We start from the raw sequence: 18,029 nt of genomic DNA, 5'->3' as shown, positions 1-18,029 counted from the left end.
CCAAGAGCAGGAGGGTTGTATTAACACATGGGAATGAGCAGGAACAACCCCTGATTGGGTTTGCCTAATTGGTGGAATAACTTGATAGGAAAATTTTCTAAGCCAGTTCTGTGCTGTTAGGTCAGAGAGTTATGATAATAACTAATGTAGTTCTGGGAGCAGGAATTAAAACCTTATCTCAGCCAAAGTCTGGGAACTGCATTTACTTTCAGAAATTGTGAATTTGCTTTTATAAATCAATGCAGTGACTGATTGGGCTATTTAACAACAAAGTGCTGTATCTCATTCAAAAACTTTATTAAATTTCATAAAGATAAATGTGTGGAGTTCCTTTTTATACCTGTACTTCATTATCAGTTTCCTGTACATTCCTGGCATGTAAGAAAAAGCACAATTCATTCACATAATGGTTTAATATCTCAGTAAAAACAATCATTTGGGGAATGAATGAAGAAGTATAAACAGAATGAATTAAATATGCACTAAAGGACTTCAGTGATTTTCCAGCTTTTTTATTTATATACTCTGAAAAAAAATATTCCCAGTGAAAGTACATGCTCCTCAATGTAGAGTTTAAAATTACAGATAATGAAGCAGATATGAAATGATAGATGATGGGAGCAGAAAAGAACGGCGGATTTTAAGGAAGTCTTTCACAGAGTGCAAGAACTGGCAATGTGGGTTTGGAGGACAGTCGTGATAGGTGAGGGGTTGGAGCACATACCCTGAGGGGATGCTCAGGGAGCTGAACTTGTTCAGCCTAGGAAAGTGATGGCTTTAATGGGACCTGATTTTCGAGTTCCCATACCTTGAGGATGTGGACACAAGCACCTTACCAAGGAACATGGTGGGAGGGCAGGAGACAACTGTCACAAATTTAAAGAAGGGAGGTTCTGACTGGAAAAAAATCACTAAGAATAACTGCTATCCATTGGAGCAATATTCTCAGAGGTTGTGCAGTCTCCATCCTTGAAGGTTTTCAGTATTCAACTGAAAAAATGCCTGGGCAGAATTGAGTATCAACCCTGATTTGAGCAGGAGGTTGGATTAGATGAATTCTATCGTTCTGTGGTCTCTTCTACACTTCCTGGCTTTGAACTGAATAATTTTTCTGTTGCCTGTACTATGAAGTTTACCTGAAGGAATATCAGTGCTCTTTAATGAACAAATGGGAATGTCCATGTGAATGGACATTACTCAGGAAATGGAGACAAAATATACCAAAGAGAATAATTTATTATCTAATCAAAGTTTTACACTTTCACCCATGCCTACATTGTCTAAGTGTTTTTGCCCTTCCCATCCCATACAAATAGTAACTTCCCTCCACTTCAAAAGCAACAGTAGTCAAGTCATATGTCTTCTATAAGATCTTTAATACTTCATTTCAGGTTGAGAAGCTGCCTGATGGGAAAGCTTATTGACTGTCAGTGGTTTTGTGTTTATTCTGTTTCCCTTTGCTTGGGCAGGTGGTTGTCTGGTGATGACACAACTCTCCAACAAATTTGTTCCATGTGAAAAGCTTTTAACTAAGAATGCTTTATACCAGTCTTCTGAGGGCTTTGTTTGTGGGTCAGGCAGCTGCACCCTGCCTTGGCATACCCACCAGCTCAGTGATTTGTAGGCTGTTTTTCATTATTTCTGTTCAGGGTAGGGTATAGTTAGGACTTGGTTTGGGGATTTTAGGGTATGAAGTTGGCAGAATTTGGATCTACTTCTATGGAGAACACTCAGTGGTAATGAGGAACTATTATAACAACTATATTGTATGATACACTCAAAATGGAAAATATGCTTTGATATGCATTGCACCAGTCTAACCTTTTCTGACTCCCACAAACTCTTTACTCCCAGCAATAAAATATATCAATTATCCCTATGCATTTTGATAACAAGATAGACTTTTTTAAAATTGTCATTATTTATTGTTTTTACATGAAAAAGTTTACTGATAGTTTTTAATTCTCAGGAAAATAATCACATAGGTGTAAGTGTGTCTAGTATATTAGACAATTTTCTGTCTTCCCTTTACTACTCCATTGAGTAATGCAGTGAGATAGGATGTACTTAGACTTCAGTGATGAATCAGACATCAGAAATCTTGATTCTTTATTCCAGGACTCAGCTCACACTCTGAGCTTTAGGCTGCTCAATTTCTCATGTGTCAATCCGTAAGCAATTGTCACTCATCAACTGCAGTAAAAAATTGTATCAATCACACTTCTAGAAACAGCATGAGAGACCAGACAACCAATGTCATTGTGGTAGAGTTACAGTTATTGTGCATATCATCTTTTACATATTCTACCATTTCATCAGTTATGGCAGCCATACCAGAAAATGAGCAGAGTTTTTTGCTGAGCTGCATGCAGTAATGTAATATACTTTTTCCTGGGTGATGACAGCTAATTTAAAACTCAAACTTAGCTAGTTCAAGTTATTCCTTTTGGTATGAATTACTCTACTTTTGCTAGCACTGCATGTTTTCCAGGCCTGGTGATCATACTGTTCTCAAGACTTTCAAGTAACACCCCTTACTGTCTTCAAATTGTGCTTTGAACGATACAATTCACATTTGCCACATCAGCTTTATTTTCCTTTTACTTCAAGCCCTCAAGTTATGAGAAATGAGAAGAGGTGGTTGTATGTGCTTTGTTGCAGAGCTGTCTGGTCCTGCTTTAGGTGAAGCATGGGTTTGTCTGTCCATGTGCTGTGGGAGAGGTTGGAGCACTGTGGTGCTCAGGGCAGGGACTGCAGGAGGTCCATGGCTCCCCTGGTAAAACATTCCTCATGTTGATAAAACATTCCTCATGGTGATAAACTCCTCACGTTGATAAAACTCCTCATGGTGGTCAGCCCAGAAGACCCTTCCTTCTCTGCGGAGGAGATTTCACGTTCAAAGGGGTCTCTTATAGCTAAAGGGAAAGAATTAGCTCATAACACTTTGTCTCAGAGTGTTGAACTGTTTGACTCCATTTAAATTGCACACTTGGAGTGCAGCTTGGTGATTGTGGAAAGCTGGTTCATGGTCAGTTGAAGAAAAAGTAAATCGTTGGTAATGTACTGTATTACTAAGGACACACTTTACTGTTCAGGTTTGAAGTAATCTCAGCTAAAAATTAGTCTTGAAACTGATCTTCACAGTAATACTATCTTCACATCTGGATTCCTAGACACAAAGACCTGGTGCAGTCTTGAAGCAAATGTAGGATATTGAGGAGGTTTTTTAGAACTTAGCACTTCAACCATAAGAAATCTCTCAGAGATGAATGTCACTTCTTCTGTGCTGTGTGTGTGTTGGTATTTTATTAAACATGGAGACAACAATCTGTCAAACTAAGCTTTCAAACTGTGCAAATAAGTAGTAACCATATGGTTAGGAATTTGCTGCTGCATTGAACTACCTCACATCAATATAAGCAAGAGCAGAAAAAATGATGAGGCCTTTATTACAACTAAACCAAAACCATACAATATTTGCTGCCCTGAGCTTGTAAAATAGCTGGTTTGTGCTGGAACCAGTTGTTCATCTGTGAGACCAAACCCCTGAAATTGAGGGGACAGGAGAAAGAGGCACTGCTGAAAACCTCCTTGGCATTTACCCAAGGGTCTCTATTATTCAGACTCAGGTCCTGGGTTTGAATGTAATTTATGATATCTAATCAGGATAGCTGTATATACACGTCAATAAATAGTATTATTAATTCCTGCATCAGCTGCCTAGCCTCAGGTTCAGCTAGCACCTCTCATTTGCAAATATAGTGTGGTCTTTTTTAAATACTTCCAAGTGATGAAGTTCCTGCTATGTCTTGTCCTCTGTGCTTTAATTAGAAGAAGGACGAAATAAAAAAAAATCAAAGGGACAGCAAAAGCCACTGTCAGCACTTAGACTTACATGGAAATTTTTGAATTTGTGCCATTTCAATTCAGAGATAATTATGCAAAATCCTTTTGGGTTCTCCTGGTGTGGTCATCAACAAAAGGATCACTACACTTCTCTCTCCTAATTTTTCTGTTGCAGTTGTGTCTATGTCATAAAGGAAGTCTTTCTGTGCCATTCTATACCTGGTTGATATACCTGGTTACTGACTATGCAAGTGAATTCACTAAGTGAGTTAAAATTATATATTTGGTTTTACTATTAAATTTAGGGAAATAGACTTTGTTCTGTGACGCATCCAGGGTACCTGAGAATCTGTCCTGGCAGTTTATTTCAGCAAAGAAGTAATTGAATTCCCTTAGAGAATGTTAGCCTGGGAATTGTATAATCTGTGCTAAATCAGTTGAATTATTGAGGCTATGCATTCCATTAGCAATGGTTGTGCACTTCCAAGGGAAATTATATTTCTTTTCAGTTTGATATGCCAAACATAAGTTTATCTGGTGATAACTAAATACTTTTCTGTGCTTAAACACCTGCACCAAGGCAAGCAATTTTAAACCTAAAGTTTAAACTCAATACTGATACTTTGTGGTCTGGTTCTTTAAAGGTATCATCACAGATAGTAGTGACCATCTTCCATGTCAAAAATTGCAAAAGTCACTCTGAAATCTGTACAAATGATAACATAAAAAGAGTGAACTGGAGCAGAGATGTTTTCAAAATGGCAATTCTGATGTGATGTGTTGCTCTTTATTGCCAATCTTAAATGCTGCAGCATGTTTTCAGGAGTGAATCAAGTTAACACTGATGCAGTTAAACCAGAGATTCTTTAACCTAGATTTACTGCATTCCTGTGATTGGTATTGTGAATGGCAGAATAGCCCCCGTACACAGATTACATTCTTTAATATAAATGCCTCTGAAATCTTTGAAATTTAGTGAATTAGAAAAGTCATCTTTGTAGTAACAGGGCTAAATTTCTAGATTGATAGAAGGGGGGTGACAGTGCAGTGCTGTGAGAGCCTGTGTGCATGCTGAAGGTGGTGGGGCAATAGCTGACAGTAGTTTCTAAAAGGTATCCACAATCCTAGTAGCACTTTCAATGCTTTTCAGGTAAGCAGGTTATGAAACATTCTACATGGACCAAAATTTGCATATCTTTAACCTCAGGAAAATTTCTACTGAAATCAGATTTAGCTTAATCTTAATTTAAGCAAGGTTTACTTTAGATCTATGCTGTAGAGTTATTTGGCATCCTGGATTTTGTTCCTAGTGGAAATGGCATTGACCTTGAGCCATTTAAACCATGGGCAATTCTGTCTAGCATGGAGGAGTGTGGGGTCAAGGAGGAGAAAGGAGATGCCAAGACCTGCCTTTCAGTTCTGTAAGGATTTTGAAGAGTGAGGAGTGCTGGGAGCATGTGCAAGAGCTGTCTGTGGAATGCTGAACTCTGTTTTTTTGAGTGCCATCTGAAAGATGGGGTGGGAGTGCAGTTTGGAGGGACTGGCCCCTGCTGTTCACTCAGCAGAGCACAACTCCACGAGTGCTTTTTGTCACGGCTCAAGCCCATGTTGCAGACAATTGAGAATATAAATACATGACAATTGGTGAGTTATTAAGCAGTTCTGAGCAAATTGAGGGCTCAGTCCTGTTCTCATTCACAGTACCCAAAACTGCCTGCTCTGGACTTACAGTCCTATAGGCAGGCTGCACACATTCCTCATGGAAACTCCTTAGTACAAGTTACCTGCAGGACCCTTTCAAAGCAGCTGCAAACGTGCCTTGCACAGAATGGTTTTTGCTGAGCATTAGAATTATGTATTCAGTTGATGCATGATGAACATATGGTTGAGTTGCAAACCTGTGCTCAAGGTTATGACCTCCCAAATTCCTCATGCAGTTAAGTCCTAAGCTGCTCTGCACTTGGTTTACTGGGAAAATGTGTTAATTGCATAAATTTGTTTCTATCCTGTAAATTCAGAGACTTAGCTATTGCAAATAAACTTTTTTTTACTTTGTGTAGGCAAGACCATAATTGCATTTTAAAGCATGAATTGTCTAGAATGAAAAATTAGCATTGTGGTTGTAGGAAACTATTGAACTAATTGTCATTAGCTAATTAAATTATTCCTATTGAAGGGGATGAAAGAAAAACTGCAAAATTGATCAATATACTTAATCATCTGTACCTTCTTTCCAAACAGGCAGGAGAAAAGCATTATCACCCAACCTGTGCACGATGTGTCAGGTGCAATCAGATGTTTGCAGAAGGAGAAGAAATGTATCTTCAAGGTAAATCAAACAAACAGCAAATAACACAGTTATACTTGACTCTCTTGCCCACACCATAGGCTTGCACAGGAGAAATTCAGTGTTACAGAAGGACTTGTGCAATAAAGAAATCAGTGGGGAAAAATGTCATTTAATATAAATATGACCTGAAATCTTCATATGTAGTAACTTCTAGCTCTACTAAACTGATCAAAGAGAACTGCTTACACAGTTGAATGTAGGGGAAAACACCAGAGAAAATAAAAACCTTTGCATATGTTTTTGACTGATGGTATCTTTTCAAAGGAAAACAGAAAAGAGAAACTCAGTAGGATGTGGGAACTGCCAGGCTGGTGTGTTATCCTAAAATCACATGCCTGCCCAGATCTGTGTTTACAACTTTGCAATTGTCCATGGTTTTCTAGAAGTGTACTTTGAAATTTTTCCTTAAGCTGGAAAAGTTAGACTTTATTTAAAACACAACAGTGGTCTCAGTAAGATCTAATTATGGTTTAGTACTTTATTTTAAATTGCAATTTTATTGTCACTTTGGTTTGCAACAAGAGCTAGTTCATTAAAAGACATAGTGATACTTGTCTGTGCTCATGAATTTTCCCTCAGGAGCCAGAAAAGGCTGCAGTTCTTCCAGTTGAAAAGGATCTTAGCAGTTCTAAAATCCCATATGAAATGAACGCTTTTAAAAAGTACATCAAACTACAAATTTGTTTCTAGATTTCAAATATTCTGAACCTTGTTTGCAGTGAGTTAAATTTGTTGTAAGAGTGGATATTTGTTAGGTGTTGTTTTGATTATTACTTCAAATAATAGCAAGGAATGCTCAGGTTCCATTGATTTGGATCCATCTTACTGTATTTTCTGATGCATGGAATATTTATACCAGATTACTGTCATACACTTTTTGTCTTCACATGGAGAACAGTTTTCATTAGAAACTGGATTTGCTGCCATGACAGACCTATGATCAGTTATTTGGACTGCCTAATGTGTAAAATAATAGAAAATGTTGGAGCCCAGGGTTTTATTGTGTGTTCTTCACCCTCTTAATAAACTGCCGTAAAGTTTCTTTAGGTGTTGCATGTTCCTTAGCAGAAATCTTCAGTGATCATCCAACAGACAAATTTTGGGTGAAAGGACTTTTTTTCTTCAGTGTGAAAAGGTTTCCCAGACAGTATTGCTTGGCTATAGACAGCAGTAGTTAAAACAAAAGAAAAAAGTGATCTAAAGACTTAAATCCATTGGGATAATTTGACGTAATTTATGGGACAAGTGGGGCAAGCTCAGATCCGCATTTAAGTGGAACATAACTTGGCCTTGAATTTAAAGGTGCTATAAAAATGTTTCTTAGTCATTCAGTAACAAAAAAATATTGGTACCTTAGTAAACATAATTTATCTGGTCTGTACTTATAGGCACTCTTTTACTGCAAGTCTGGGTTCATCTGGGTTATTTTTGTGAAATAAATTCTAATGATCTCCGTCTGTCTTCTGGGAAATACACTTTGTTTCTATCTTGTTTCCAAAATCCACTAGTTAGAAAACTATCAAACTGCTGTGAAAACAAAGTGTTTCCAATAACTCTTCTTGATACTCTCCACCCAGTATAAACATTAAATATTTAGCATGCAAAGGTTCTCAGATTCCAGTTTAGTCAGGCAGAAGTTGCAGTGTTAACTCTGGAGCTTTAATATGTGGTGTGTCTGAGCTCAGATTGGCACATACATGAAGGTTCCTTTTTACTATTAAAACTCACAAATAATTATTTTATTTTATATCAATATACACATTCCACTTCTACTGAACACTATTTTGAACATCACGTTCAACTTTTTAAAATATTTTTCCTTTGTGACTAGTGCAAAATGTTCAATTTTCGATCTCACACTAATTGTTTACTTACATCTTGTCAAGATCCTCGTTTCAGTTCCTGTATGGAGCAGAGAATTGGTTCATTCAGTGTCTCCTGCTTCCTCCAGGATGGACATCGCCCTGAATTTATGCAGTTCCTTACTAGCTGACTTACAAGAGACAAAATATGATAAATGCAAGGTTGGAACAGTGAATAAATGGTAGACAGACTGGATTTTCAGCTGGGGTTACATGGCACAAGGCTATTCCATCCCACCATGATGTGGTGTGTGACCCAAGCCTAACTATTGCAGAAATATGTATTATGAGAGTGCAGAAAATTCTAACTATATATAAAGAGAGAAAATTGCCAGGAAACAGGTTACCCAGAGATGTGGTGGAATCTCCATCCTTGGAGATAGGCCCAGCTGGACACAGACCTACCTGCTGGAATGGGACCTGCCCTGAGCAGGAGGTTGGACTGTGAGCTCCAGAGATCCCACATCACACTTGGGACTCAGATTTTGATGTTGATCTGCCATGCTGAAGTACATGTAGCTTTCTGAAGTCTTTTAAATGACTGTGATCAGGCTCACTGGTGCTGAGGGGTCATCCTGACCTCTGAAAATGTCCTGCACTAGCAAGGGAAGTAGTCAGTAAATTGTGTCTTGTAAAACATTATAGGAGGGTTTCATAAGGTTCCTATTTTGAACTTTTTAAGGTTCTTATCGTGGAACTAAGTTAAGCAGAACTTTAAATTTACTTTACAGGAACATCCATTTGGCATCCAGTTTGTAGACAGGCTGCAAAGGCTGAAGAAAAAAACAAGGTAAAAAACTGTATTTTTACCCAGTTTTATTTGATTGACATATTCTCTATCCTTTTTTGCAGCAGCAGCAGGGATGGATGGAAGGGTTTGGAAATTTTTCACTACTGTAATTTTAAATTTTAAATGATGGGAATCTAGTTGGCTAATGAAATGCAATCATGTAATATAAATATTCTGCTTTTAATCAGTGATTAAAGCTACAGATTAAGGAGAATGTTGACCTAAGAGCTATATATATATATAAGCTGAATAAGGAAAAATGTGAACATACGAATAGAAAAGTTAATTTTTAACTTCTGTCTGATTATGATGTTATCAGTTCATGACCTCTTCTCTTTTCATGTGGCTCTGAACTTAAAAGATCAGAGGACTCTCACTGTATTTGTTTTTACAAAAAAAGATCTCTCCTTGGAGTTTCCGTTTTATTATTTGTTTCTAGAATGTTGGCAAGCCAGCCACAATTGAATTTAATCTCTGGCTTTAAGTACCTCCTTAGGTTGGATGATTGTGCTCCTCTCTGTGTGCAAGGGGGAAAGGGGGGAATTCTGGCAACTTGAATAATTACAAGATTAGCAGATAAATAAACTGTCCCTAGGACATGAAGAATTAATGATCCTTCTGAAGTGGTGGGAATGAGTTACAACTGCCTCATTTAATGTAGAGGCCAAGTGTGGGTTTTTCACTTCTGATGTTCTCTGGTGCTCCAAGTGGTACCCTTGGTGTCCTTGTTCAAAAAAGCTCTGCTCTGGTTCAAGGATTGGAGGAAGGCACACGGGACAAGTCAGAACAGCAGGCAACATCCATAAAAAGATTGTTAAATCTGGTGTGTTACAAAGTCCAACTTTGACTAAATTACTGTTTGAAGAAAATAAAATTTGGGCTTTACCCTAAAGGATCTTGGCTGTAGTTTCTGTACCCATGTGTTTGGGAAGTGATTGCTCTGATGTTCTTTAAGACGAGCTCTGAATATCAAATAATTTTCCTGAGCCTAGCAGTTTTTCTTCTTCCTTGAGTTATTCCTATTTTCTGATCTTTATGTTCATTATTGAAGAAATCAAAACAGAAGGAAGGATGTCTTTCAAGGAGAGTAATAATGAACTTTTCAACACAAAGTCTGGAATGTACCTACTGCTGTTCAACCTTGCAGTTTGTTGTTTTTAAGCTATCTTCCTATATATAGATATATGAACAGCATGTAATTAAAGTAGGTGTCAAAGGCAAAAGGAGAAAGTGGCTGCATACTCCAAAACTTTGGAGATGGAGTGGAGGGAAAAAGAAGTTGTGAAAGAGAGTGACAGCATAAAGAAAGATGATGGGAGAGTGAGATTTTAAGCAGAAGGGAAGAAGTTGGAAAAGACAGGAGAAATCAAAGCAGCAAGGGAAAGTAAAGTTTGTAAAAAGGCATATAAGGAAATGAGGTAAGTAGAAGAAAAAGAAAAATGTGTAGTACAGAAAATGAACTAACAGAGGCAATAGAGTCAACAAAGTTGTGAGGTTTTATTGAAAAAACTGGGAGATTGTGTGGAGCAGGCATGGATGGGGGTGCTAGAAGGGGTAATGGATCATGAAGAGAATAAAGAACATGTGAGAGGTCTCATATCCAATTCTTTAGCCAGCAGTATCCTCCAAGTCCTTCTTCTCCCTTCACCACCCAGGTTGTGGAGGTGACATTGGAGATTGCCCTGACCCAGGTGCTGGACCTTGCACTTGGCCTTTTTGAATTTTGTGAGGTTTGCATGGCCGCACTTCCCAAACCTGTAGGATCCCTATGGATGGCATCCCTTCCCTCCAGCATGTCCTCATCATGGGCTGGGTGTCATCTGCAGGTTTGCCAAGGATGTGCTCAATCTCACTGTCTGGGTCATGGATGAAGATATTAAGCATTACTGCTCCCAGTACAGACCTTGGAGAACACCACTTGTTACTGGGGTCCCCTTGGGCAGTTCAGAGATGTTTCTGGAAACGTGCAAGGCTCGTTGTTGGGAGCTCCAGTAACCTTGGTGCCAAGGCAGTGCCCTGACTGGGCTCTTCCAAGGGGTGTCAGGAAAAAAGGACTCACCCTTGGAAAGACCCAGAGCTTGAAGGGACCGTCTGGAGGTCATCTTGTCCAGCCCCTCTGCTCAAGCTTGGCTACCTGGGGCCAGATGACCATGACCATGCTCAGGACACAGAAAGAAGCTTGGAAGCTTTATCTGGGAATCCTGAGCTTAATCAGGATTTGACTTTAACAGGATTTGAAACATTGGAATAGCACAATTTTCTAAATTTTTATATTTTTCTCTTTTACACTGGGTTTCCTGTAGGGACCTCATGAAAGAGAAATATGGTTTGTATATTACATCAGTGTATCACTGGCACTTTCATGTCATTTACACAAGTTCTGGAAAATTGAAAAGTGCTTTAATTATGCAGAAGAAGTGTCTAATTAGACTGTCTGTCTTAAATAATCATTCCCCAGGTCCTTTTCCATGTTGTGGTTGCTGTGAGTGAATGGCATGGCAGTGTGACATGTTTCAGACACCACGTAGATTAGTTTGAGGGTATAAGTTTGGAGTAAAAATGTTCCCACTGTATCCTCTTATAACTTGAGCTGTGTCTGATAGTGCCCAAAGGCTGCCCTGGCACCCCAGAAATGCTCTGGACCAGGGATAAGAAAGGGAACAGCAGGGATAAGAAAACCATGTGTAAAACAATTCTTGCATTTTTAAAAGTTTAAATTGGTTGTCTGCAAGTGTTCTTTTATTTTTGACTCTATGTTTTGAGGTCTCTATAATATGTAATTTCTGAGTGGTAAAGATTGAATTAAATTAAATGTCTCTATGCTTTTTTTGAAATAGCAGTTATATTATCTTTGACTCTCCTGTATTTCCTATCTATTTCACTTCTCCTGCCATAGGAAACTAGGACTTCCTCTGAGAGTATTATTTCTGTACCTGCTTCAAGTACATCAGGTTCCCCAAGCCGTGTAATCTATGTGAGTATTTCCCAGTAAAGTTTGTTCTGTGGGATGTGAAAAACCTCGTGCTTCCTTCTACAATTTAGCACATTATATGGAAATTTAGTGTCTCCAAACCACTGCAGTTGGTGATTCCTCTAAAATGAAATTACTTTCTCACGTTTAAAATATTTGAATACTGCATTTTCTGTAACAGAATTTTGGTGTTTTCCTCCTATTTTTTGTGGAGTATTTGTAGCCCTTACACTACAGCTAGAGCTGGCTTATACCAAAGCATGCAGAATACCACATTTCTTTATGAAAAGTTTAAGTAAACAGTACCACTGTAAACAGCCTCCAGGTAGATTAAAAGCTTAGACTTGAACACAACTTGTTTAAATTGAGCTCCTGAGCCTGCACCTGATTGTTATGAAAGCACTAATGTGTGTGATTGCAGGACTCTGCCCTTGCCAAATGCCATTCCCTCACTCAGAGGACCTTTGATGTGTTTATGGTTTATGAAGTGCTCTGGAAAGTTCATTGAGAGAATTTAAAATAACAATTATAATAAAATCTTAAGATTTTTTTTTTTCAATACAAGATCAAAAATTGCTGTAGTGTGGCCAAATGGCCAAATTCTCAAGGCTATCAGCAACTGATAAAAAAATGCAAGTGTGGTATGATCCATACAGATATCTCTTGCAGGGCTTCAGCATTTCCAGGACTTTTCTTTGTCCTGGCCAGGTATCCCTCAGGTAGACAGGTCATCCTCATCAGGTAGAGCTTTATAGTGAGAAAACTGCTGGAAATGCAACTGACTTCCAGAGAGGTTATTATACAAATATTAAGGGCTTTTATCTCATACACTGAGACAGGCAAAAGAGTACTTTGGATTCAAACTTGTCTTTTTTCCTCAAATAAAAGTTATTTTGAATACAATATGCACTTTATCTGAGTAAGATTGAACTTGCAGTGGAACAAGTGCCTCTTCTCTAAATGCATATCAGTGATTCTGAGTGCTGGTGAGTACCAGTGGCCTATTAGCAGCCAAGAAATGTCATTATGAAGACAGTTCATTGTGCTGGGAGCCTATTATCATGTAAGCACTTTCTTTGGCCAAATGAACTCTTTTTTCTCAGGCATGCACCATCTCTTTGTGTTTTTAAGCATGAGAATTCTCCTAAGATTTATATGTTTTTAGAGACATTTGTCTAACTGCAGGATGGTGCTGTTTTTATTGATGTTTGTGGTTACAACTTTAAATACACTTCGCTGGCTGTTAAGTCAAGGACAAGCCTCAATTCTCCTTTTCTGTTTTTGTTTGTTTGTTTGTTTTAAAAGCTATAATTAAATCAACACACCACTCTGATGTTTGTTACTGCAATATACAAAGTTGTCTAGCAAATGAGTCAGAAAAAAAGATTCCTCAGAGGAGAGAAAGTTCTTGTTCTATCTGTCCCATCTCTCACTGCTTAATTGTCAAAACTTGATTTTGGTTGATTGATTAAATGCTATTTTGGCTTTCACAAACAGGAAAGTAAAAAGAATTCAAAACATGTTACTGACTTCTACATTTTCACAATGGTCCCTCAGCTATCTGCTTTTACATGTGTTTTCTGTTTACAGGGATGTTATGGCATACAGACATGCTCAAGATTTGTCTTGCAGGCTTTTGTGGCTGGTTTGGCCAAATCTAAATTCTTGCTGCCACTGAAAGGAAGGTCCCACCCACACGTGGCCCAGACCTCTCTGACCACGTCTTCCCATCTCCTCTTTGCTGCAAATAATAGTGTGTACACAGAGATATGCAGTCAAATTTGAGGCCAGACTGATCTAAACAATAACCCAGGAAAAACCTCCAGACAACCAAAGAGGCAAAAAAAAAAAAATCCCAACTGTCTCCATGACCTCTGATGCTGATGTAGGAGGCAGAAGAGGGTGGGATGGTGCACACAGGGCAGCAGCTTTCAGCAGTAGCATAGATTCAGATCATGAAACCCATAGATACCTTACTAGCTGGTGAGCTCTGTGAAGTATTTCATGGACAAGAGTGTGGAGAGAACAGTTCAGTCTTAGGAACTGTGAGTTCATGGTGCTGACACTGCCAGAGCCATCGAGTCAGAGCAATGCTGAGCATCATCGTGGACACCTCCCCATGGCAGGGCAGCTGTGGTTCTGGGCCATGTGCTGTGGTCACACAGGGAAAGGTGAAGAAAGGGATTTTTTGACATAAGTGTGAATGTGCTTTATAGAGGTGGTTTACTAAAGCCATAACACTTCTTTTTCATCTACTGGTAACAGACTTTGGTGTCTTCTTGCAGAGAGAGGGCACAGGCCAGTGCCTTTTGAAGGTAATGGGCATCTTTTCATGATCTGTGGGGATAACTCCATTACATCTAGACTGAAATTTGCCCTAATGCTGGCAGCCCTTGAGAGTCCCTAATTAAAAATTTGTTGATTTCTAAATTATGCCATTAAATAAGGTTTAAATCAAAGTCCTGCTTTATACTTTGCTTCATTTTATTAAGACAGAATTAGGTGCTCCAGCTTAATATATCCAACTGGAAGGCTTACATTAGTTTACATAGCTGTGTTATATGTGCTCTCATACAAGGAATAGAAATCACACTATATTTTGATACAGATCGTATTCACAATTATACGATTGTAAAATTACATATTCCAAATGAAACAGACACTCTGTACTTAGAGCATGGTTTTACCAGAATCCAAAATACCAAATTACTGAAGAAATGGCTTGAAGCCTCTCAGCTGTAATTTGAGCTTTCCTGAGCAGATTTAAACTCCATTCACATAATTGAATGTAGGCGAAACAAATAAAATAAAAATACAGTGTAGACTCAATATTTGGAGAATTGAGTGTTTAGAGAGCAACTGTATCCCTCAGGTGTTTCTTCATCCAAATTTGCCCACATTGTTAGATCTAAACTGAAAGGAATTACATAACAAGATAAGTTTTTCTCCTCTGACAGATCTGAAATCTAAGGGGAATTTGCACATCTAGATGGAGAGCCAAAATGAATGTAATTCACATTTAAATATTCCCAATTCTGAACTACTTTGGATTCACTAATATAATGGCCAAAAGCCTGGATACCTGAACTGAAATCACAGCCTCTGGCCTTCCTCGTTGGTGTAATGCTGCCCAAAGTATTTCTGGGACAGATGGGACAGACAGATTTTTTACCTTTGCATTACCTGGCTCTTTATCAGAGCTCTCCACTGGCTTCTCAGGAGGGAGGGACTTATTTTCATTAAGGGGCTGTTTTGTTGCTCTTTAGCTTCTTAAACGAGCCGCAAAGGTAGGGAGATCTGTAGATTGCTGAAGAATCACATATTTGGTTAAATATTTTCATTAGTTTTGAGGATGGAAATATGTGATGGTTATGGAAGCTTGGTTCTACTTTCTTATTTAGCAGTAATCTTCCTTCTTTTCATGTTGTTTATGTTTGCACAAATCCATGCATTGTTTCAGAAAAAGGAATTACTGAAAGTTGTCAGACTAAATTTTTCCTGGATTATAAAATTATTAGAAAACTCTCCTGGAAAATCTATTGAACTTTTCTTAGCTCATACTAAGAAAAAACAGAATTACTGTGCACATAAATCCTGGATACTTTTGTACTTTTGCATGTGGAAAACATTATTACAATTTTATAGCTGATCATACTGACATTTTCAGAGCACAGAAAGACTCATTGTTGCCAAGAAAGAGCTTATCATTCTGCAAAACTTGAAGTGGGAATGTGACAATTATGCTGCCCATTTCTCCACTCTTAATGTGGCCAACTTGTCATCATATCTACAGCATAGTATCTGCTGGATACAGTTTTGGTGCAATTATCCTAAGGATAATCTGTGCAAATGTGGCAGCTTGATTATATATTAGGCTTTTGGAATATGTGTAGTAGGAGGAGAACAGGGACTAGCACAGTCCTTTCCCTCTGTTGGTTGTGTGAGTCTCATGAGAGGATTTGAACTTTGAGTGGCATCTGTGATCTTCCACCACGGTGCAAATCCATCATCTGCTGCTTTGTGACCCATAATTAGGGGCTGTTTAGACATGGTCAGGAAAGGAGGTGAAGCTGTGGGACATGACTGAATGGGAAAGATCAAAGAGCTGAGTGATGCTTTTCAGCATCTGGAGAGAATGTGCTGGAAATACATACTTGATTATTCACTGCTGCTTACAGTAGGGGAATTCTGCACACCAAAACCACTTCAAAATTCAGTGTGTTTTGCCTGAAAAAGACTACAATATTTGTCTCCTATATATATTTGTGCATCCAAAGGAGTAAGTGGGATATAACCAGGGAATTGGAATGATGCCATGCCACTCCTGTTAGCCACATGTCAGTGACAAGGTAGAAAGCAAGAGTATGTAAAGGAAAACAGCAGTAATATTTAGCCTTGTCTAGTAAATACAAGAGGTTTAAGTGTTGACAAACACAAAAAGTTGGTTTATTTCCTACTTACATTTCTCTTTCCTTGTCTGATTGCATCCTGCTCATATTCTTTCTTATTCTCACTGCTTTCTTTCCTCCTTTTCTTAGGCAAAGCTTGGAGATGAAATTCTTGACTACAGGGACTTGGCTGCTCTTCCTAAAAATAAAGCCATCTATAACATTGACCGCCCAGATATGATCTCCTATTCTCCATATATCAGTTACTCTTCAGATGACAGGCATAGTTATGGGGAGGTACTGAAACATGGGTATTTTTTTTACTATGAGTCTCAGGTTTTATGTGCATCATTGAACATGTTCCTGAAAACTATTACCATGTGCATAACTATTTTTTTTAATGTAACTTTTATAGCTCTAATTGAGTCATGTCATCCATTCATTCACAATGCCTTCCAAAAAAAAAAACAACCAACCAAACCCAAGATGTTAATTTCTGTTCATTTTTTAGTTTGTAGAAATTTAAAAATTGCTTTCTGTGATAATTTTTTAAAGAGATGACATGTAATTAAAATGTTTTTCCTTGGGAGCAGTTCTGCATGCAGTAGGAAACAGGAGCCATTGCTAATTATAATGCAAAAATGAGAAGCAAAGCCAAATGTCTTACATTATTTTTTTTTTTTTTTTAGTCAAAGTGTACCATGTTATTTTGGTAACACAACAATGGTATCACTTTCCTGTGTACAAATTTCTTTCAACTGTCCCTTACTTAACTTCATCCTCATGTCATGCATGAACTTCAGCCTTTTCATATGCAGAGCTAATATGATACAGTTTGTGCTAATGAAATCTAATTTAACATAATGCTAACATACTAATAACTAATACAAATTCTGGGCTTTGTGAAACATACTTGTATGTAACTCCTGTCATGCAAGTTAGCTTTCCTTCCCTGAACATACCTGCATTTCATTTGACTTTCTGACTGCTTTTATGATTTTAGCTAAATTTTTACAAATTAAGCCTTTACTATATGCTAGATATGAGCAAGATAAATGCAGTCTAGCATGGAAGTCTGCTGTAAATGGGCAGAAATAAATGCTATCATTAATAGTCATGATATTTATAATAGCCCTATCATGCTATCACTTGCACCTTTTGCACTTAATCAGCACCCCTCAGGTCTCAGTACCCTGTCAGGTGAAGCGCAGTGCATATGTGAGGTTTTGCAGACTTTGTTCCAATCCCTTCAGCACAGTGCTGAAGCATGGTAGCTCCATTGCAAGGTATTTAAAAATAATCAAATTGTATTTGGTAAAGGATTTAAATGGTATTCACCAAATCAAAAGCTGCTGCTTCACCCTGAACCTGTGGAGCACAATCACTTCCTTTCTGTGTCAGAATTTGTTGGTGCTGATGATGGTTGTGGCCCTCCTCAAGTGCCTGGTGACATCCAGACTTGGCAGAGGGGCACAGACCAGACTGTGTTTGCAATCCAACAGGCATATTTCCCAGTGCTCCAAATATTTGTTATCCTTGATGTTACCAGGGGAAAACAAAAATCTTCTTACCTGCTGCTGCAATACTTTCAGTAAATTTTCTCAACTAACCAAACGTAGTGTTTGATTTGGAAAGAAAAATGAGCAGCAAATTGTCAAATTACATGTTGTTTAATTGAAAATAAATAGTGCAGACGTTTTTCTTTCCCTTTTCTTTCCATTCTAGGCCAGATTTTGGAGGTTGTTCAATGCAGATTTAATTAGGGCTTGTGTGTAGTTTCAGGCAGTTGCTTTAACTGGGAGTTCCCTTATTGTCCTTCTCT

The 18,029-nt window shown here is 38.2% G+C and overlaps 1 protein-coding gene across 15 annotated transcripts in view; it reads left to right on the top strand.

The window, feature by feature from the left end:
- ABLIM2 (actin binding LIM protein family member 2) overlaps nt 1-18,029 on the top strand; it is a 128,265-nt gene that overhangs the window by 73,155 nt on the left and 37,081 nt on the right. For all 15 annotated transcript variants that reach the window (XM_033061247.1, XM_033061242.1, XM_033061238.1 and 12 more), the window contains exons 7-10: nt 6,088-6,175; nt 8,790-8,848; nt 11,745-11,822; nt 16,358-16,504. In XM_033061247.1, coding sequence (XP_032917138.1) covers nt 6,088-6,175; nt 8,790-8,848; nt 11,745-11,822; nt 16,358-16,504 — 372 coding nt within the window. The remainder of the gene's footprint in view (nt 1-6,087; nt 6,176-8,789; nt 8,849-11,744; nt 11,823-16,357; nt 16,505-18,029) is intronic.

The sequence above is a fragment of the Catharus ustulatus genome, chromosome 5 (assembly GCF_009819885.2).
Source record: "Catharus ustulatus isolate bCatUst1 chromosome 5, bCatUst1.pri.v2, whole genome shotgun sequence".
Taxonomy (NCBI): Eukaryota; Metazoa; Chordata; class Aves; order Passeriformes; family Turdidae; genus Catharus; species Catharus ustulatus.
The sequence above is the reverse complement of the archived record's forward strand: the minus strand, read 5'-3'. Positions and strand labels throughout refer to the sequence as shown.